The 23,372-nt window shown below is 38.6% G+C and overlaps 1 protein-coding gene across 2 annotated transcripts in view; it reads left to right on the forward strand.

The window, feature by feature from the left end:
* Positions 1-679: 679 nt before the first annotated feature.
* Positions 680-23,372, forward strand: part of LOC139940988 (small ribosomal subunit protein mS39-like) — a 38,191-nt gene continuing 15,498 nt past the window's right edge. The window contains exons 1-17 of one of the 2 annotated variants that reach the window (XM_071937394.1): positions 680-816; positions 989-1,055; positions 3,482-3,571; positions 6,771-6,816; positions 7,403-7,471; positions 7,814-7,921; positions 9,216-9,339; positions 10,613-10,734; positions 12,074-12,168; positions 13,247-13,334; positions 15,087-15,230; positions 15,713-15,857; positions 16,955-17,005; positions 17,362-17,442; positions 18,611-18,639; positions 20,213-20,319; positions 22,205-22,283. In XM_071937394.1, the coding sequence (XP_071793495.1) occupies positions 994-1,055; positions 3,482-3,571; positions 6,771-6,816; positions 7,403-7,471; positions 7,814-7,921; positions 9,216-9,339; positions 10,613-10,734; positions 12,074-12,168; positions 13,247-13,334; positions 15,087-15,230; positions 15,713-15,857; positions 16,955-17,005; positions 17,362-17,442; positions 18,611-18,639; positions 20,213-20,319; positions 22,205-22,283 (1,440 nt within the window). In that variant the 5' untranslated portion in view covers positions 680-816; positions 989-993. Of the gene's footprint in view, positions 817-947; positions 1,056-3,481; positions 3,572-6,770; positions 6,817-7,402; positions 7,472-7,813; positions 7,922-9,215; positions 9,340-10,612; positions 10,735-12,073; positions 12,169-13,246; positions 13,335-15,086; positions 15,231-15,712; positions 15,858-16,954; positions 17,006-17,361; positions 17,443-18,610; positions 18,640-20,212; positions 20,320-22,204; positions 22,284-23,372 lie in introns of those variants that run through there. The other variant, XM_071937393.1, reaches the window with a different exon arrangement.

The raw sequence follows: 23,372 nt of genomic DNA on the forward strand, positions 1-23,372 counted from the left end.
TTAGTAATTGTTAAAGACAAAATCCGCTCAAGATTAGTAATAGGGCCTAGGCTAGGCCCAAACTAATCTTGAGCTGATTTTGTCGTACAACACATTATGCATTAAGTTTGTGGGCTTATTATTCATAAATCTCATACAAGGGGTAAAGTTACTACGAACATTGTTCGGGCAATGTTTTACCAGTCGGCTCAGAGCTATGCCCCTCAGTAGTTTTAACTATACGCGTGCTTTGCGGTTTAGGGATTCAGCCTGAAGAGCCAATTAAAGCCTTTATCAAAAATTAATAAATACCTTGGACGGTTTCAAGTCTCTGATTGGTCAAAACCCGGTCACGTGTGGGAGTGTTAACGGTGGTTTAAAGACCGGCTTTGGAAAATAGCGAATAAGTGGCCACTAAATCAGCATACATTGTGTAAACCTTGCGCGTTGCAATGTATCGCACGCTTATTTATATCCCTGTTAGTTTCATTGCAACTTCGCGCACTTACGCGTACGCGCGCTGAAAATGTATCAATTTTTGAGTGCGCGCGTGTAACATGTGCGCGCGTATAAACTGACGCCGAGCTCATGCGCGCGTTTTAATGCACAAGGAACAGCTATCGTCCAATCATTTGCCTCCTTTGACCCGAGTGACGGCGCTGAACAGATCATTATTTAAAAGAGTCACTGGTCTCAAAGATCAGTAATGTGTTTAACGCACGAAAGAGATGTGAACCATCAAAAGCTCAAATATGGCCCCTGAACATGTCTGGAAGTACCGCCGAGAGAAAAGTCACACAATTTGGAAAATTTTCGCCGTTTAATTCGCCAAAAAACGTATTTATTAATGGGAATAACAGTGCGAGTACCCGGTCTTCACTGCGTGGTAATGACCTTGGTTGGTGGCTGGCGCTGTTAACGGACCTCGCCTCCGGCTCGGTCCGTTAACAGCGCTAATGTGGCAACAGCGCCCTCTTGTGACAAAATAAGTCACTCTTCAAAATGGCAGCCTCCATGAGGGCAGTCACGCTCTGCCGATCTACTTCAAAAGTGCCACTGAGTTCATGTTTTCAGAGGTAAGTACCCTGTATTTTAGTATGTACAAATCTGTTTACTCCAAGGCATGGACGATTGCGGTTTAACATGCATCTGGTTCGAGCTACATCAATGAAAGCAACGCTAGTGATTAGCCCGTGGACAATCGATCATCGATGAACATGAATATGATTATTTCATTACATCAATTTTTGAATGGGGCCACGATGATCCAATGGAACATCCCTATTTTAGTTAAAGCATGGAGCTCCATGGTTAAAGGAACACGTTGCCTTGGATCGGTCGAGTTGGTCTTTGAAAAGCGTTTGTAACCGTTTGTTATAAAATGCATATGGATATGGTTGGAAAGACGTTGTAAAAGTAGAATACAATGATCCACACAAACATGCCTCGAAATTGTTCGGTTTTCCTTTTATTACCTCGTCGACTCACACGGTCGGCCATTTATATGGGAGTCAAATTTTTGACTCCATGGCCGACCGTGTTAGTTCGCACAGTTAAAGGAAAACCACGCAATTTCGTGGCATATTTGTGTGGATCATTGTATTCTACTTTTACAACATCTTTCCAACCATATGCATTTTATAACAAACGGTTAGGCCTACAAACGCTTTTTATAGACCAACTTGTCCGATCCAAGGCAACGTGTTCCTTTAAGTTTATGGATTCTCTCTGTCCCTTTACTGTACAGTCATTGCAAACATTTCAGTTAAATTACTAGGCACAATTGCAGAATACCCCGCACCCCTGGTACCTTTTTTTCTTGCGGAGGCGCGGAGTCGCGGTCACAATGTATTTGTCCCCGCGCGTAGACGGAGTCGAGGTCACAATGTATTTCCCCGCGCGTAGACCGAGTCGCGGTCACAATGTATTTCCCCGCGCGTAGACGGAGTCGCGGAGTCGCAGTCCCAGTGTGTTACAATATTGTGATCACATGTCCTCGAGGCAAGTACATGTAAGTACAGTATATCATATCATTGTGATATTTGTGACCGTTTGAGGGCGCTATCAGTATCAATTCAAACTAAATTGTATCACTTCCGTGTGTTTGCTTGGCGGTGTGTTCAATGGACTGATCCGGCCTGTCAATCAAACTGTGCGCGTTCACCCATTTTGACCAATCACAGCAATGATTGTGGTCAGATAAACTCGGTCATGCGTGCGCGTATATTTGGCACGCGCGGCAGAATCGTGCAGAATGTCATTGGGAGTGCTTGTACACATGTCTTGCTCACGTGCGCGGTGGGCGGAGCTTAGTGGAAAGCCGGAACGGTCCATTCTGCCCCCCCCCCCAGGATTACGTCCCAATAATAAATAAAAACAAAATTCCATTTATTCCATTTATTGCAAATGTTCCCCATTCAAGGATTATTTTTAAAAGGGAAAGAAAGTCTGAATTCCATTTATATTATATTCTTGCCGCTATGCAAATGTTCCCCATTCAAGGATTATTTTAAAAAGGGAAAGAAAGCCCAAATTCCATTTATTTTATATTCTTGCTGCTATGCAAGTGTTCCCCATTCAAAGATTATTTTAAAAAGGGAAGGAAAGTCCGGAATGCCCAACTTTCTAAAGACGCCCTCTATCGGCCATGCCCGCACCACGTCTCCGCGACTCGGTGCCTCCGCGCCTCCAGCTCCGCGACTCTCCAAAATTATCTTGACCACGTGTAATGCTAGATGCCCGTCTTTCTAAAAACGCCCTCTATCGGCCATTGCCCGCACCACGTCTCCGCGCCTCCACCTTGCCCGACTCTCCAAAATTATCTTTACCACATGTAGTGGTATGCCGTCTTTCTAAAAACGCCCTCTACCTGTCATTGCCCGCACCACGACTTCGCGACTCCGCGCCTCCACTTGGTAAAAAAAAGGTAGTTTCGGGCTGCGGGTAATTCTGCAATTACTCCAATTACTATGTTATAGGGATTGCCTAGTTGCGATAACGTAACCCTCTTCCAGACGGCCGGAAGTCCGGAGGGTTACGAGATTCTTTTGATCGGCAAATCACAATCTGGTCAAATACTAGCCCCATTGTGTGGCCAAGGCTAGCTGAATCCTTAGCCACACGTCCATACCATTTATTCGCGCTGCTAAGAAATTAAAAGCAAAAATAAAAAAATTGTGGCGCCTCCCCTACGAGCCACTCGGCAGTATAATCCGGCTGAATGTGTTCACCTAACTCTTACATAGCTTGCTTTGTGTGTATTGAAAAGTGAAAAAACAAATTAAAAAGAAATTGTTATCGATAACTTTGCTACCTTTCTCCGACTCTATTTTCCTTGATTCGTACATGGCGCAGCCATCTTTGAATATGCCAACAGCATGACGTCATCGGCCGGCCGAGGTCACGTTTTTTTTTGTGTTTTTTTTGCCTGCAATAATTTTTATTAAGGTACTGGAAATATTTGGTAATTAACCTACAAAAGTCGTTATTTGATATCTTTCAGATGTCTCTTTGTGCAAAGCTGTCAAACACAAGAAGCAACAGCTGCTCAACCGTCTCAGAAAGAAATTCAGATTCCAAAGAGGAAGAAAAGGTATGTATGATACTTTGATGTAGGATTACGGTGTGTTTTATTAAACATGTTAAAGGCAGTGGACACTATTGGTAATTACTCAAAATAATTATTAGCATAAAACCTTATTTGGTAACTAGTAATGGGGAGCTGTTGATAGTATAAAACACCGTGAGAAACGGCTCCCTCTGAAGTAACATAGGTTTCGAGAAAGAAGTAATTTTCTATGAATTTGATATCAGATTTAGAATTTGAGGTCTCGAAATCAAGCATCTGAGGAAAGCACACAACTTTGTGTGACAATGGTGTTTTTCTTTCATTATTATTTCGCAACTTCGACAAACGATTGAGCTCAATTTTTCACAGGTTTGTTATTTTATGTTTGTGTTGAGATACACCAAGTGAGAAGACTGGTCTTTGACAATTACCAATATGTAGGTGTCCAGTGTCTTTAAAGATCAAGTTTATTGGCAGTTGGGTTGTACATACATGTATTGTCTGGTGCAATGGCTTCCTGTGTTCTCCTTTTTAAAAGAATTAGTGGCAGGCTTGATTTTTGTCCTACTTTAGTCTGATTTTCTCACACTCGGAAAAAAACAGGAAACCTGTGTTAATTAAAGGGTTTAGGTACCTTTTGCACAATGTCTACAGATTTACATTTAACTTACATTATTTGAAGATAGTAAATAGTAGAAAGCCTCCCTTAAAATATTACTTGCTGATGAGGTGATGTAGTTTTTGAGAAATTAGTAAAATAATGTGATTGTGAGACGAAAATTATTTTAGCAATATCATGCCTGCAATGGCTACACTCAGAAAAATATTTACACAAGTTGTGTAAAAAAAACCATGTTTTAGAGGCAGGGGGTGAACCTGCTAACAGTTAGGTAAACTTTTACCAGTTCGTTGCAGGGTAAAACTTACACAACAAATACTTACAAACTTACTTCGTTTAGGAGTAAACATATTTACCTAAATTTTAAGTAAACGCTAGATATGTAAAATATTACACATCGATTGTGTAAACCTTACACTTTTATGACATGTAAAACTATTCTGCGTTACCCTTTGTATGGGTTAAAACTTTAATTTACCTTATTGCTGTGTAATTATTATTATTTTACTGTTTGTTTAGGTAAAATGTTTACTTGGATTGTGTGTAGTCGTACACAATTACATATTTTTACCGTTGTACCCTTTTCCCGTCTGAACGTTTGAGTAAGGCCTTACTGCCTGTTCGTGCTCGTCGAGCAAAAGTTACAAGCATGGGGATTTTGCTCCTTGATGGACGTAATGAAAGGTGAGTTTCTCAAAAACAATTGCGATCTGCAGTCATATACACAGACTGATGTGTGTCGTATTATTATTTGTTAGTTTTTACAACCATTTCGGCCTACATTTTTGTCATAAACTTGAAGATGTCTGCAGCGCTATAAAGTGGGCATGTGTTGTAACGTGTTGCAACATGTTGTTTTGCTATATCAGCACTATAGCGCTGTATACATCTTCAAGTTTATGGCAAACATGTAGGTCAGAATGGTTGTAAAAACTAACAAATAATAATACGACACACATCAGTAGATATGACTGTAGATCGTAACAACTTTTGAGAAACTCACCTTTTAATACGTCCACCTAGGAGCAAAAATCTCCATTCTTGTTACTTTTGCTCGACGAGCACGAACGACATGACTGCATGGACTGAGACGTTAGCAACTTGTCACGCAGACGCGCGTGCGCACACGAGGGGAAAAACAAAAAACATAACTTGCATGTAAACACCGGATTCTTTTCACAGTTCCTAGTAAGACCTACCAATGCCATGTAAAGTTTCTCTTTACTTTGGTAAATCTTACATAACTTTGGTTAACTGCAATACTTACTCTCAAAACATGTATAGATTTTTTTACACTACAAATCAGTACATATTTTTGGCCGTGTTTTACTTAATTTAGGTAGTTTCTTACACAACTTTTTTTACATAACATCTTTTTACCATTTGTTTTCTGAGTGATAGGTGTATTGCATAAACAGCACAAGTGTCAAGAGGGGGAATCAAACCGGCACTCTGCTGATAGAACGTCAGAAATTGAGTCTGGCCACGGCACGCTAAATATAATGACGTGTCTATTGAAAACTAATTAACTCAATTCCCCAAAAAGTCACTCTTATTTTGTGTACCAAGTACCAACGCTGGGAAACCTGACTAGGTAAATTTAAAATAATTTTGGATTGAACAAAGATAGCTTTTTTACTTGAACCTGTGACCAGCGGAGGTAGTACATTGTGGCTTCTGACTGACACCCCTGAACAAAGATATTGACAAAATAAGGAGACTGCTAGCATTGGGAATTAAAGGCAGTGGACACTATTGGTAATTACTCAAAATAATTATTAGCATAAAACCTTACTTGCTAACGAGTAATGGGGAGAGGTTGATGGTATAAAACATTGTGAGAAACAGCTCCCTCTGAAGTGCCATAATTTTCGAGAAAGAAGTAATTTTCCACGAATTTGATTTAGAGACCTCAGATTTAGAACTTGAGGTCTTGAAATCATCCATCTAAACGCACCCAACTTTGTGTGACAAGGTTTTTTTTTTTCTTTCATTATTATCTTGCAACTTTGATAACCGATTGAGCCCAAATTTTCACAGGTTTGTTATTTGATGCATATGTTGAGATACATAAACTGTGAAGGCTAGTCTTTGACAATAACCAATAGTGTCCACTGCCTTTAAAGACACTGGACACTATTGGTAATTGTCAAAGACCAGTAATCTCACTTAGTGTATCTCAACATAATGCATAAAACATCAAACCTGTGAAAATTTGATCTCCATTGGTCGTCGAAGTTGGGAGATAAAAATGAAAGAAGAAAAAAAAACTTGTCACACGAAGTTATGTGCATTGAGATGGTTGATTTCGAGACCTCAAATTCTAAATTTGAGGTCTCGAAATTAAACTTTGATTGAGCTTAATTTTTCACAAGTTTGGTATTTTATGCATATGTTGAGATACATCAACTGTGAAGGCTAGTCTTTGACAATTACCAATAGTGTCCACTGCCTTTAAACCGCCCAGTTGGTAGAGTGCGAGTACATTAATCTAGAGGTTCACAAGGTTCAAGTCCCACTCCAGTAAATTTTTCTTTGTTTTACCCAAAATTGCTTCATTATTTTGTTTAATTTCTGTCAATAAATTATGTCCTTTAATTTCAGAGATCCAACGGCTGTTCTTCAAGCACTGAGCAGAACTGTGAAAAGAGTGAGTATTACAGCTATGGCTATTGGCTACGACTGTTGCTAAGGTCATAGCCATAAGCCATAGCAGTCTCAATGGCCATTTTATGTATTGACACTACTTAACATCACTGGACACTAGCGGTAATAACTCAAAATAATTATTTGTGTAAAATAAACTTACTTGGGAACAAGCAATGGAGAGCTGTTGATAGTATAAAACATTGTGAGAAACGGCTCCCTTATTATCAAGTCACCTTGTATGCTAATATATAGACTATGTGAACTATGTTTACATTCGTAACCACCCTCTGTTGAAAAAACACTGTACCTGTATATGTCATGTTTTGCTGGGCAAAAAGACGCGTAGTCATGGTAAGATTGCATACACTTTCTAGCTGGCTGTCAAAACACAAAAGTTTTGCCCGGCGGTATGCGCGTGAATCATGTTATGGTTTTCGAGTGACGTCAGAGGTCACAACGTCTATATTTTGTGTAACTATCTTTTAGGGTCGTAGCTGCACCACAATCCTGCCAGTTGTAAATGGTTATTGAAGACCTCATTCCCGCTCTTTGATGACAAATATGAATTACTTTTGTTTTTTTTACAGGATTCTACGGCTGCTCCATACATATATCATGATGATCCGTATCTTTTGCCAAAAAATGCTGGAGAAAAGGTTGGTTTATTGACAAAAAATTAGTATTTATTTGTTAAAATGCCCCGGCACCCATCTGCAAGGTATTGTAGTGCTGCGTTTTAGAAGTATGAGAGCAATTCATTTACATAGCACCATGTATTAACTTACAAGGTGCTGGGTGCAATATGCTGCCAATCAAACTAGGAATACCGACCGAGGTAAACCTCTTCTCTTTCAATAGAAAGTGCGTTGGGTTCTTCTACGCACACAGGACGAACAGCTTTACGTTCACCAGATCTTGGGTTCGTGCTCTTGACCGCTCAGCCATGACACACCATGTTACTTTTATCATTAACTGGTACTGTTTTATTTGATACACAGCGACGATATGCTCTGGCGTCAGAATCAGGCAAGCAAGCTGCTCAATATGTCATCAACAAGTGGCCTCAGAACTTCATGGCTTTACAGCACGATGAGCCCAAAGTGGAGGTGAGATTAGTCTCTTTTTTTAAATTTCTTCTGTTAGTTTAACCCTCCTACTGTCTGACCATTCAATGTCATCTTGTGTGGCTTTGAATGATAGGTTCACTATACCAGCCTGCAATTTGATATAGCTGTGAATCCTTTGTACATTTGTTGCACAGTCAACCCTCCTACCGTCTGACCATTCAATGTCATCATGTGTGGTTTTGATTGATACAGTAGGTATATTTCACTATACTAGCCTGCAATTTGATATAGCTGTGAATCCTTCGCACATTTGTTGCACAGTCAACCCTCCTACTGTCTGGCCATTAAATGTCATCATGTGTGGTTTTGATTGATAGGTATGTCACTATACTAGCCTGCAATTTGATGTAGCTGTGAATCCTTTGTACATTTGTTGCACAGTCAACCCTCCTACTGTCTAGCCATTAAATGTCATCATGTGTGGTTTTGATTGATACAGTAGGTATTGTCACTATACTAGCCTGCAATTTGATATAGCTGTGAATCCTTCGTACATTTGTTGCACAGTTAACCCTCCTACTGTCAGGCCATTCAATGTCATCCTGTGGGGTTTTGAATGAAATAAACTATACCAGCCAGCAAGATGATGTATTGTCATGATTTCATACATGTAGTCAACCCTCCTACAGCCTGACCATCAAACCTTATCCACTGTTGAATGATAGATAAACCATTCCAAGCTACAAAGAGCAACTCAGCAACTCAAATCCAGGAGAAGTGCTTTTCTCCAGAAGATGATCAGAGCATACTAATCAGAACGTAGAGTTGAAACCAATGGTTCTTTTCAGAACCACCCCAACTCATTTAGAGATTATCATTACATGGTGTAACCGCAAATTTTTACTACATGTATATCGCATTTCCACCAGGCAAAGTTTCAAATCTTACTTTTCTTTTAGTCAAACTGAACTGAGTGAAGTTGCTAAAAACCAAAGTAGTCTTATGGGAAAAAAGGTTTGCCAACCATCTAACAGTAACATCCATGTCCATAAGTGCAAATGGAGAACTCCCACCTGGTGCTGACTCAAGCTGGGCTGTAAATGCCTCAACCGACTCAGATCATGTACTGGTTTCTGCAAAATAACGCTCAAGAATGGGGGACTATTTGAACAAAAAGGGTGTGACCTGCATATGTGATTCAGAACCACAGACTGTGCTCAGTTCTGGCTGAAATTCAACATCTACATGTAGTGTGCGTGGACACACTAAGAAGAAGAATTAGTAACATTTCATATGATATAATCTTGTCTTTAACATTTTATTGTTTCCCCAGGCATTCTACCCTCTTCAAAACCAGTATTTGTTTAATGAGCCCAGTGAAGAAGCCATTTTGGAAAGAGTGGAGGCTGCAGACATGAAGGCTGCTCTGGACATGTTCTATAACACACTTGACGCAGGTGAATTTAAATATTTGAATACATTAGAGGGGCTGGTTTTCACCACTGGAATGGCCAATTTGGTTAGTTTGCTTGTTTGTTTAGATTATCTTCCCAACAATGGAACTTTGCAGAGCTCCCTTTAAAGGGTTTTGATGCCTTTTGTGGATCAAGTTTTGGGCCATGACATGAATCTCTACTCTTTGTGGATGAAGATGTTTGTAATTTAATTTACCTTTAGAAGTTTCAGTCCTCAACTTTTTGTGAATAAGTAGTCAAAATCACAGACGATGTTTTCAGGAGTCGCGTAAATCCACTGTACATGCTTAAAGAAGTGTTGTCTCACTGAGGCACAAATATTTTTTTTGTGAAATTGTTTTGCTCAATTTTCAAAAGCAACATCACCTCAGCAAGTTATGTTTTAAGGAAAGCTTTTTACAACGTTTGTGTTTTGTGACAAACAAAAAGTACGCCTTACTGACAACAGCCAATCTCTCTCATCATGCACTCATTGGTTTAATTTCTATGATTGTGAGTTGCACAAAACAAATAATTGTGATCAAGTATCTAGACAACAATACTTATTCTAGTTATCGTGGAATCTGTGGTTAGCTTGGCCAGATTCGAAACCTGCAACCTTGTATATGCAACTTCTGCAGTCCCACCATGACCAAGGTTTTAGCAAGCTTTCTGTTAAAGACAGTGGACACTATTGGTAATTGTCGAAGACCAGTCTTCTCACTTGGTGTATCTCAACATATGCATAAAATAACAAACCTATGAAAACTTGAGCTCAATCGGTCGTCGAGTTGGCGAGATAATAATGAAAGAAAAAACACTCTTGTCACACGAAGTTGTGTGCTTTCTGATGCTTGATTTCGAGACCTCAAATTCTAAACTTGAGGTCTTGAAATCAAATTCGTGAACAATTGCTTCTTTCTCGAAAACTATGGCACTTCAGAGGGAGCCGTTTCTCACAATGGTTTATACCAACAACCCTCTCCCAATTACTCGTCACCAAGAAAGATTTTATGCCAATAATTATTTTGAGTAATTACCAATAGTGTCCACTGCCTTTAAGTGTTCTGTCTCCTCAAAACCGAATACCCTACCTTTACAATAATTATATGCATTTGCTCTGTGCACAGGATCGGAAGATTGTCAACTGTATTTTGACATCATAAAAATTTATGGTTTGAATTTGTTCTTTAATTCCGAGAGTTTTTTTCAATTACAATAAAATCACAACTTTACAAATTTTGTACACTTTCTACTTGATAAATGTTTTTCTTAGGAAGTGAAGTATCCATGGAAACCAGCAATGCATTATTGGATCTCCTGTGTTTCCATGGTTACAATGCCGAACCTGAGAAAGTCACAGAATCAGAAGAAACACCTGAAAATGAGGTCATTGAGGTAAGTGAAATAAAGACAAACCTAACTACGTGTAAGGACAAACTGGATATTGTGTCACTTGCAAGTAACATTTGAAGCTTATTTCCGCTATCATGCTACCAAAGATTTGATCTTCAATAACTGAAAACTAGACAAAAATGCATAACATCTCATCTCGTCAGAGCAAAAATGTGGAATCCCATTTTCTACAATATTGTACCCATGCCTGAGATAGGTCCTGGGGTCGATTTCACAAAGAGTTAGGACTAGTCCTAACTTTGGACTAGTCTTAGGAGATATACACATTGCATGGATAGTCCTAAGTTAGGACGAGTAACTGGTCCTAACTTGAGATAAGACTAGTCCTAACTCTTTGTGAAATTCACCCCTGAACACATTTTTCTTTGCATGTAAGCCTACACTTTTTTAAGAGATTTTCATAAGGTATTTATTAGACAGGGTAAGTTGAGCTGAATAATTAGTCACAGACAGTTTTCATGAGTTGAGATGTACTGGATGGTAAAAACTGATGGTAAAAAGTCAGGGGTGTTTGAACGAAACCCAACCTCATTCTCAGGGGTGATCGATCTCAGCGCGCCGTTTTTTCCCTCCATGCCTTGCTCGCTCATAACCCTTGGAATTTGGGCATTAAAATTTGTCAAAATACTGAGTATACAGTCCTTAAAGCCATTGGACCCTTTTGGTACAGAAAAAAAAAAAAGTTCACAGATTTACAAATAACTTACAGGGTTTACAGAAGGTAGTGGTGAAAGACTTCTGTTGAAATATTAGTCCATGAAATGCTTTACTTCTTGAGAAAACGGTAAAACAATATAAATTCTCGTTAGCGATAATTACTGATTTATTTTAAACACATGTCATGACACGGCGAATTAATAATTAGCATAAAACCTTACTTTGTAACGAGTAATGGGGAGAGGTTGGTGGTACAAAACATTGTGAGAAACAGCTCCCTCTGAAGTGGAGTAGTTTTCGAGAAAGAAGTTATTTTCCACGAATTTGATTTCGAGCCCTCAAATTTAGCATTTGAGGTCTCGAAATCAAGCATCTGAGAGCACACAACTTTGTGTGACAAGAGTGATTTTTTCTTTCATAGTTACTCGCAACTCCGACGACCAATCAAGCTCAAATTTTCACAGGTTTGTTATTTTGTGCATATGTTGAGATACAGCCAGTAAGAAAACTGGTCTTTGACAATTACCAATAGTGTCCACTGCCTTTAAACACATCGATGTATGGATAATCAAATCTTGTTCTTTATATCAGATGAAAATTTAACAGGCTATAATAAAACTGTTCAAGTTTTGCTTCATACTTACATTATATGTCTGTCTTATAGGAGGAGAAGCCGGAAAGTGCACCAATAGCTGACCAATCAGACAGCAAAAGTAAAAGACCGTGGTCCAAACGGGCAGGCAGAGAACCAAAATGGAAGTAAGTCTACCCTTTATCTTTTATTCAGTTGTTTTCCTCAGATTTCTGAATAAGTTTTGAGTATCAAAAGAATTACACAGAAAGCAACCTCTAAATTATTGAGTCATTTTAATTGCTTCATTTTTCTTTTAAGGTACACGTAGGTTAATCGTTTGTTTTTTTGTCAGCATAATGCCAATTTATTGGCAAATTATCAAGAAAGATGCAAAACAATTTATATGTGAATTTTTCATCTGAACACAGTGTCTATTTAAAACCATTATACACTTTCGGTAAACAGTATTGTCCAAGTCCCACACTTCATGTATCACAACTTCTATATAAAATAACAAACCTGTGAAAATTTAGGCTCAATCGGTCATCGGAGTCGGGAGAAAACAATGGGAAAACCCACCCTTGTTTCCGCTCATTTCACCGTGTCATGACATGTGTTTAAAATAAATCTGTAATTCTCGCTATAGAGAATTGATATTGTTTTACTGTTTTCTCAAAAAGTAAAGCAGTTCATGGACTAATATTTAAACAAAAAAGTCTTTCACCATTACCTTCTGTAAACCCTGTAAATTACTTGTAAATCTGTGAACTTTTTTTTTTTTTTTTACCGAAAGTGTACAATGGCTTCAAGGAAACACTGTTACAGTATTTTTGCATGAACGTATAATCCATGAAGTGACAGCTGCCACCAACCTCATCTCTGACCTGTAAGAACATCCGTACCTGCCAAGAATCCTTATCCTTAGTAATCCACTGCCATCATTTGGACAAAGACTCAGGAAGTTGCGAGAGAATAATGAAAGAAAAAAACACCCTTGTCACACAAGTCCTGTGCTTTCAGATGCTTGAATTCAAGACCTCAGCTGAGGTCTGGAATTCACTTCAAATATTTTAGTGAGAAATCACTTCTTTCTCAAAACTACGTTACTTCAGAGGGGGCCGTTTCTCACAATGTTTTATACTATCAACAGCTCTCCATTGCTCATTACCAAGTCAAGTTTTTATGCTAACAATTATTTTGAGTAATTACCAATAGTGTCCAATGCCTTCAAACCCTAGAATGTTTCTCTTGATCTGTTTCCAGAGAGAACAACGACACTGAGAAGTATTTCAACGCCATGCCTGATAGGAATTCACACAGCTATTGCTCCATGGTCAGAGGAATGATAAAGGTAAGGACCACAAGGTTTGGGCAGAATTCACGGGTCTAGAGAAAATACAAAGCTAATAATACTTTAATTATTTATCAAATTTCTAGTGCGCCCCTCCATCGGAGGATGTCCGAAGGTGCAAATTAGTAATAACAATTTAAATTAAAAATTTATTGATTGGTTTATTGTTAAGAACACATTTCAGCCGAAGGCTGAATTACATGCAATTTACAAAGTTGAAAAATACAATATTAAAACTCAGGCAGTCTGAGAATTTTTTTTACAAGAAAACACACTTAGACTAACAGTCCTTACAGCCATTGGACCCTTTCGGTACAGAAAAAAAAAAAAAAAGTTCACAGATTTACAAATAATTTAAGGGGTTTACAGAAGGTAATGGTGAAAGACTTCTCTTGAAATATTATTCCATGAAATGCTTTACTTTTTGAGAAAACGGTAAAACAATATAAATTCTCGTTAGCGGGAATTTCGGATTTGTTATAAACACATGTCATGACACGGCGAAACGCGCGAAAACAGGAGTGGGTTTTCCCGTTATTTTCTCCCGACTCCGATGTCCGATTGAGCCTAAATTTCCACAGGATTGTTATTTTATACATAAGTTGTGATACACGAAGTGTGGAACTTGGACAATACTGTTTACTGAAAGTGTATAATGGCTTTAAAAGAAGATAATGAAAACATTATTAATTAAATTTGGGTGAACCTCCAAAAAATTGAATGGTTGATACAATACGAGACATAAGATCCAACGGTGGACTGAGAGGACATAATTGCACTATTTTCTATTTAGTAACCCAGTCATGTAAGGCAGAGGGCTTGTCCTGAATCTGGTAGTGCGACACCTGTACGGTTTGAACTTGGGTTGATTTCTAAGTGACATTGATGATGTGTATTCAGAGTGTGGAAACCGCTCAGAGAACTGCTGTGAGGAGCAAAAAAAGAATTACAACAAAATACATACAGTACAGCCTAAAAATACAAACATTTACCAACTACATGTACTAGTGTACATACAGATGCAGCACAATAATTACACAAACATAGGCTGCGCAAGTTGACTACACTAAAATACATGAATAGTTTCTAATGGAAAATATGTAAACTATCTCTCAAATTTATGCAATTTTAGTTGTTGATTTGCATTATGAAGGTGACCGCAGATTCAGGAATGGTTTCTCATGGACAATTGTTAAAGATGCTATGTCAGATTTTTGGCCCCAAACATTAAAAAATAGATTTTTTTGAGTGAACATGGTGAATGGTATTTCAAAGAGTATCACCCGCTCTAACGAAAAAAAGTTTAACTTTAACTTTTAATGGTCAGGAACCATAATTTTTTTTCTAAACGCTTCTTATAAAACACATAAGAATTGGTTTCGTGATATATTGTCAGGTTTCCGACAAAAACTAATTTTGAGCACTTTATTTCACTGCTATTAATAATTTGGCGGACTTTTTTGATCAATGGCTCAAATGAAAGCTCGTAACTTTCTCGACCCCCATCAAAATACCTATTGAATTTTAAATCAAAATTTTTGGGTCAAATCGACCAAAAATCTGACATAGCATCTTTAAATGATCTCTCAAATTTAATTGGAAAATTTGTAAATGATCTCTCAAATGTATGCATGTCTACTCTTTGATTTGCATTATCAAGTTGACCAAAGATGCACGAATGGTTTCTAATGGAAAATATTTAAATGATGTCTCAAATGTATGCGTATCTACCCCTTGATTTGCATAATCTAGCATGGGGCAGCCAGTAGTGCCTTTGTCCTGTACAATGAGATGCAAGAGAGAGGAGTCCAGGCTGACGTTCACTCTTACAACGCTCTCATCAAGGGAGCTGTGTACATCAGAGATGATTATCAAGAGAGATGGACCGTCATTTTAGTGAGTAGTGGAATCAGTTGTATCTCCTTGAACTAAACTCCCTGCCTGTCACTGTGGTTTAGTGGTTAAAGGCAGTGGACACTATTGTTAATTACTCAAAATAATTATTAGGATAAAACCTTACTTGGTAACGAGTAATGGGGAGAGGTTGGTAGTATAAAACAATGTGAGAAACGGCTCCCTCTGAAGTGGAGTAGTTTTCGAGAAAGAAGTAATTTTCCCCAAAATAAATGTGATTTTTAGAGAGAATCTGAGGTCTCGAAATCAAGCATCGGAAAGCACACAACTTCGTGTGATAAGGGTGTTTTGTCTGTCATTGTTATCTCGCAACTTTGATGACCAGTTGAGCTCAAATTTTCACAGGTTTGTTACTTTATGCATATGTTGAGATACACCAAGTGAAAAGGCCGGTCTTTGACACTTACCAATATTGTCCACTGCCTTTAAGTAATGGGCCATGACCTTTTTTCTTTTTTTTCCAGCAATTGATGCAACAGATGCAGCTTGAGGGGATCTCTCCGAACCTTCAAACCTTCAACTCCCTGTTAGACTCTCTCAGGATTATGGGAGTCATCGGACGCAGGAAAGCTTTACAAACGCTCAGCGAGATGAAAGCAGTAGGAGTGGGTGAGTTTCTTTGAGAAATCTTTTTCCCGAATTGAACTGGAGATTAGATGTGGGGTTACATTCATAAAGGGCCAGTCACAATTAGCAACACTTTCAGCAAACACAATACATGATGGAAGGTTGGGGTAATGCCCTCTGTACACTTTTGTTTTCTTAATGAAAAACTTTTCCTTTAAAAACATAGCTTCATGGCCCTCTTTACACAGTTAGATAAGTTTTGTTTTACCTTTCCAAAGTCAGATAAGCTGCGTCTTGTACACAGGAAATAATGGCGTTACATATATCTGTACGTTCTTTATATATTTATTTTATAATCTGTGCTCATAAAAAGAGGGTTTGCATGTAATCCAAATTCAAGTAGTACATTGTATGTAGAATATTTTGAAAAGTAAAATGTTTTGTGTGTGTACACAATCACATTTAGAGGGGAAGTTCTGCGCCTTGAACACCCAGCAGGGTGGATATGTGCGCATTACAAGTCTTATTATTATTATTATTATTATTATTATTATTATTATTATTATTATTATTATTATTATTATTTCATTTTATCACAGCATGCAAAAGAAAGATGTCATATTCCTTTGTGCCGGTAACTCCTCGAGTCGGGCTACGTCCCGTAGCCTTAGATCTCAAGAGTCTTTCTCAGGATCCTCGCTGTTCCCAAAAGCGCTGCCTTCTGTAACAGATCTACCCTCACATTTGTCCCTATTTCATCTAGATGTTTCCCCAGTGCTTTGGGAATGGTGCCAATTGCTCCAACCACCACGGGGACTACTTTTACCTTTACCTGCCAAATCTTACGAAGTTCCCTAGCCAGGTCCTGGTACTTCTCGATCTTTTCCATCTCCTTCGAAGCTACCCTTATATCACCTGGCACAGCTATGTCAATGAGATGACACATCTTCTTCGTCTTATCTAATAGCACAACATCCGGACGCCTATGTGGTATAACATGATCGGTCTGAATGTTAAAGTCCCAAAGGAGTTGGAGAATGGCAGACGCGTGCGCCCTAGCCGTAGCTGTAGCAGAAGTCGCCAATTCGGACACGGCCATAATTACCGAAAGTACATGTTTAAATTTTTTTTTTTTACAGAACCGAGTCTTGGCACCTACAACCTTCTGCTAGTGATATTCTATAAGGACTGTAAGTATCATTCTATTGAATTCTAAAAACACTGGATGCGTTTTACCCTTACACCGATATACACATATTGACTGGCAATGAGGTAACTAGTGTACGTCTTTTCCCCTGAGGGACTTTGAGGGACCAGTAGAGGCCCCTTTTCTGGTCACTCACAGGCCCGAGGGGAATAGACATACACTAGTTACCGAAAGAAAGGAAGTTTTGTAGTTGCTGTACACGGTTCAAGTCAAGAGAGGGCACTGTAACTGGGCACTATTTTCAAAGACTAGTGCCCGCTAGTCCTTGAGCATCTTTTGTGGGCCTGACTGATTAAATGAGTAATTTTGAGGCCATGAGTAATTTTGATTTTTCACCAGCTCTACCACCGAGTGATATGTTGTATGATATCATGGACACCATAGAAGGGATGAGTTTCTCGCTCAAGCATGATCAAGATGGTGAGTAGTCATAGCGAGTAGTTATTGTTATTACTTTATTTTGCCATAACTGTACAAAACAAAATACAATACACTATTCCCTGAGATGGGCGAGGGAAGGCAAAAGCAAATACATATACTATGACCCGTAGATCTGTTGCCCCACATCTGGCAGTCTGGGGTATAAACAAATATTTATATGGGTTAACATTAATAGTACACAAAGCAATAATAAATGCAGAGAAATGTACAAAACTAATATAAAACAAATAATGAGAATGAAAATAAATAAGTAAAAATAAGAAAATAGTCAGTCTATACTAAAGCATGAGCAACATGAGCAAGATGTGAGTAGTCGTATTAGTTATGATCATAGAGTTATATATAAGAACTAGAGCGCGCACTGGCCTATATACGCGCCCCGGTATGCAAGCAGGCGGCCATTTTCTAAGTTGACAAAACAGCTATCTCACAGCGTGTGTTTGTGCGGCCATTTTGTAAGTTGAACAAACAGCATCGCGTGAGCGTTCAATAAAAAAACCCTCAAACGTGTATTTCATATTCAACGCGCGTGCAGAATGACGCGCTTGACATCTTGCGGTCCCGTGGCGTTTGTGCACGAAGCATCACTCGTGCGCCCTCTAGTTCTTATATATAACTCTATGGTTATGATACATGTACATGCATCTACTCTTTTTTCTTTTCTGTTTTGACAAACAAAGCCTAAAGGGAAGGTACATGTTTGGTAATCGTCAAAGACAAGTCTTCCCACTTGGTGTATCCCAACATAGGCATAAAATAACAAACCTGTGGACATTTGAACTAAATTGGTCATCGAAGTTGCGAGAAAATGACGAGAGAAAAAACACACTTGTTGGGCGAATTTGTGTGCTTTCTGATGGGAATAAAAGACTTCTAGCTAGAAGTCTTTTATTATTTTAGTGAGAAATTACCTCTTTCTCAAAATCTATCCTACTTCAGAGGGAGCCGTTTCTCACAATGTTTTATACTATCAACAGCTCTACAATGCTTGTTACCAAGTCAGTTTTTAAGTTAATATTTGTTTTGAGTTATTACCAAACGTGTACCTTCCCTTTAAAGAATTCATGCAAAATTTGGCTACTTGAAAGTCAATGTCAGTTTTTAGCATGCTAATTTGGTATAATGTATTTTTTCTCTGTTTTCACAGTTCACTTCTTCAAGAACGCTATGAATGTTGTAAGTATGAATTTTTGATGTTTTTCCGCTAGACCGTTTATAAGAAGTGCAATGGGTTATTTTATGTGCCTCTCACAACACACGGAACCTTCAGCTTGAAATGTACATCCCATGTGGGCCCTATTTCATAGAGCTGCTAAGCACACAAATTTGCTTAGCATGAAATTTCTTATTTGATAAAAACAGGCTTACCAACCAAATTTCCATTTGTTGCATATTGCTTTTTAGTGGTATTCAGCTGTTGTTTGCTCATCCTAAAACTCATGTGGAAATATGGTCAGTAATCCTGTTTTTATCGAGACAGAACTTTCATGCTAAGCCAATTTTTGTGCTTGGCAGCTCTATGAAATTGGGCCCTGATGAACGCAGCAAGGTCTTAGTTTTAACTAGATACATGTACATGTACTTAAAGTATCTTGCTTAAGGATACAGGTGTCACGACTGGGGCTCAAACCCGAACTCTTGTGATCAGTAACACAGGAGCTTGAGCTCGGCGGTCTTGTCATCAATCTTGTCAATCATCTTCAAGCTGATGCTCATTGTCCACAAAGCTCTAAATGGCAAGGCTCCCCACTTATTTCTGAACTGCTTCAAGTTTACACTCCTTCAAGGAATCTTCGATCAAGTTCCATGCTTCTCCTCATTAAACCCAAGTCTCGACACTCATGGGGTGACAGGTCTTTTTCTGTAGCCGCGCCACGCATCTGGAACTCTCTACCACTTAATCTTCGATCTTGTCTTTGTACCGCAAAATTCAAGTCTCTTCTCAAAACTTATCTTATGTCACAGGTTTTCAATGACTAATTTTGTTGTGTCTGTTTTTTCTTTGTGTTGTGTTTTTGTTTTGTTTTGTTTTGGTTTACTGCGCCTTGAACACCCAGCAGGGTGGATATGTGCGCATTACAAGTCTTATTATTATTATTATTATTATTATTATTGTCTGATCGGCCACAAGAATATACTGAAAATAGATGTTAGTTTTACATATGGGATGTAAAAGAACATTTGTTTGTGGTACCCATTGCCAATACATAGGATTTAAACTGTCTTTAGAAATATGGCTAGCTTGGTGGTCGTGGTCTAGTGGTAAGACATCTGCTCTAGCAATGCCTAGGTTGCGTGTAGTACTTGGGAAGTACTGAGTACAGTCAATAATACACATCAGAGTAAGGGGTTAACAGAAATAGTACACTGAAATTATTTTCATTTTTAGGTGTGGTCCAAAGCGTTTTATGATTGAAAAACGAGGTACATGTACATGTACTCCTACAAAGGTTGGCGGTAACGCCATGTGTGTATGTACTTGCCAGGTAGAGGTTGTTTTATTCTACTACCGCGGAGTAGATGTTCTGGGGTTCGGGAGACTTCTCAGTTCTGATAAGAACTGTCCTGAACAAACTCTACCTGGCAAGTAGATACACACATGGTGTTACCGCAAACCAAATATACATTGATACCTCGCCATGCAATGCCTCAAATCATTTATTCTTTTGTCATTGCTTATATTAATATGGTCTCCTCAGGGAAAACAAATTAAATATTTGAAATGGATATTGATTTTTTTTTATTGCAGTGTTTGAATCTGAAAGATGTGGAGTTAGCATACAGGGTGGATCTTCTGCTGAATACCGGTGATAACAACAAGCTGGCCGGGGATTACTTCTCACAGAGTATATACTAGTAAGTTGGAGTACCGTTGTCACATTTGGGCCGGGGCTTCTGCCTGTCTTTTATCTTGATTAGATAGTAGGTAGAGTGTGTGTTCTTGGTATAGCGCCATAGAAATGCTCAATATTATTATTAGAGTGCAAAAGTGTATTGTTAATCTTGTTTGTGAAGGTTTGGGATCAACGTTACAATCTATTTCCCACTGAGGTGTGTAGCTATTCTCTGCCGCCTGCTCTTGGGGCTAGGTTTACCCCCTTTACAGTCTGTAAGGATGTAGGCATGAGTCCACTAGGAGCTTGGCTGGTAGAGAAGAATTTACTACCTTCCCAACTTTTTAAAAAGCAAATATGGTTAAAGGCAGTGGACACTATTGGTAATTACTCAAAATAATTATTAGCATAGAACCTTTCTTCGTGACGAGTAATGGGGAGAGGTTGATGGTCTAAAACATTGTGAGAAATGGCTCCCTCTGAAGTGCCATAGTTTTCAAGAAAGAAGTAATTTTCCACGAATTTGATTTCGAGACCTTAGATTTAGAACTTGAGGTCTCGAAATCAACCATCTAAACGCACGCAACTTCGTGTGACAGGGGTGTTTGTTTCTTTCATGATTATCTCGCAAGTTCGATGACCAATTGAGATCAAATTTTCACAGGTTTGTTATTTTATGCATATGTTGAGATACACCAACTGTGAAGGCTAGTCTTTGACAATTACCAATAGTGTCCACTGCCTTTAAGTGCCTCACTCAAGGGGACAAGTGTCATGACTGGGATTCGAACCCACACTCTGCTGCAACATGAGAGCTTGGGTTCGGTAAACTATACTGCTCGGCGACAACAATCCACATTGCTGTAACATGTGAAGGAAATAAACTTGTGCACTATAACAGGATCCTTTGTTCAAATATTGCAACTTCCACAGTCTATTTTGATGATTATGCCAGGTGAATTGTGTAAACACACAAAAGAGAGGTTCGTGGGGTTTTACAAGTTTTGATATTTAGTTATCAGGTGAGGTTTGCAGTGACACCATTTTTAAAATCTCTTTTGTGTAGTGGTTGTTCTTAAAAGAACCGGTGGTCGATAACTCGATGTTTTGATCAGTATGCTCTGATAGATTCAGGAGGATGATCAAAGCATCGTAAACATTGAGTTGTCAACCACCATAATAATAACAAATTCTTATATAGCGCATTTCACAATAACCGTATCACTGCACTTTACATTGGTGCCCTGGTCATAGGGCCAATAACATCCCTGTAATGTTTCTCAGCTCCCTGGGGAGTATACAGCCCTGAGCTGCCTGTAAGGCGCTTGTGGCTTTTTCATATACAATATCAACCTCTAACATCGCAGGTACCCATTTATACCCCTGGGTGAAGAGAATCAATTATAGTAAAGGTATCTTGCTCTAGGACACAAGTGTCACAAGCGGGATTCAAACCCACACTCCGGTGAATTGGTTTATTAAAAATGCAAACATGCCAGCCAAAAAGCCGAACTGCGGATGCATATACATACAAAGAGTAAAAATACAAAAATTATTACTATAAATATATTAAAATTTGAGAAAAAAAGAAGCATTTTACACCAGCAGGTGTAAAAAATAGAGAGAGACTACTAGAATTTAAAATGAACTTTCCAAACTTTAAGTGGAGGCTTTTGAGTCTCTCTGAAATTGAAGGAATATTCAGTTCATTGCAAATGTCAGAATAAGAATGGTCTCTGCAATAAGTCTGGGTCAATATAATACGGAAAGCTTTGCGTTGCATTCTTTTCGAGAAACAGTTGTTTTTTAGTTAACCCAGCAAACCAAACTTGTGATGAGTACTCAAACGAAGGCCTAACATAAAAGTGATATTTTATTCATTTATTTCTGGGTTTTGATTTTTTCAGTTCCAAGTTTTTTAATTTGATCTGCCTGATGGATAGTGTGGACGCCATGTTTGAATACTATGACCGAATAGTACCTTCGGTAAGTGTGTTTTTTCTTTTTGGTGATTTTTTTGTGTTTTTTGTTTAGGTTTTATTTGTTTATTTGTTTGTTTAGATCATCTTCCTGTCAAGGGAACTTGGCAAACTCAACCAAGGGCATAAAAACGCCAAGCTGGCAACAACTAATCTCTCTCATAAAAACATTGGTTTAACGTATTTAGTTATGAGTTTCCCAAATCAATAAATTGTGATCCAGTAAACAGAAAACAATACTTATTCTAGCCATTGTGAAATCAGCAGTTAGCTTGGGGGATTCGACCCCACAACCATGCAATTGCAAGTGCTGCAGTCTAACCACTGAACAACAGTGATGTGTTTTTGTTTTTGTTTTTTTGGGAGTAAGGAGGAGAAATTGATACTTTATTAGAAGGCAGAGGTATCATTCTCGCTGAACAGTGGTCCACTGGCCAAATGCTACATGTAGTTGTACCTCGTTAGGACCAGTCAAACTTCTCTCCAATGAGCCATTCATGGATTTGGCTTTAGATTTGAAAACAAGATTTTGAAAGGACCGGCTTAATTATAATAATAATAATAAGACTTGTAATGTGCACATATCCACCCTGCTGGGTGTTCAAGGCGCAGTAAAACCAACAACAAACAAAACAAAACGAAACAAAAACAAAACAAAGAAAAACAGACACAACAAAAAATTAGTCCTTGAAAACCTGTGACATAAGATAAGTTTTGAGAAGAGATTTGAATGTTGTGGTACAAAGACAAGTTCTAAGATTAAGTGGTAGAGAGTTCCAGATGCGTGGCGCAGCTGAAGAAAAAGACCTGTCTCCCCATGAGTGTTGAGACTTGTGTTCAATGAGAAGAAGCAAGGAACTTGATCGAAGTTACCGCTTACATTTGAATTTCTCAGACTATGACCACTTGCATGCGCTCCACACGCGGCGACTGATGCCACGCTCACCATGTTGGTGGTCAAAAGGTTTACATGTAAATGCTGCGTCGTCTAAAGTGCGCACTTCACTGAATAACACACCTTGACATTGACCACCAAAATGGCACATCCAAGATTATTCTGATGATGACGTCAGATGAATTGGGTCAATAGAGACAG

The sequence above is a fragment of the Asterias amurensis genome, chromosome 8, assembly GCF_032118995.1.
Source record: "Asterias amurensis chromosome 8, ASM3211899v1".
Lineage (NCBI taxonomy): Eukaryota > Metazoa > Echinodermata > Asteroidea > Forcipulatida > Asteriidae > Asterias > Asterias amurensis.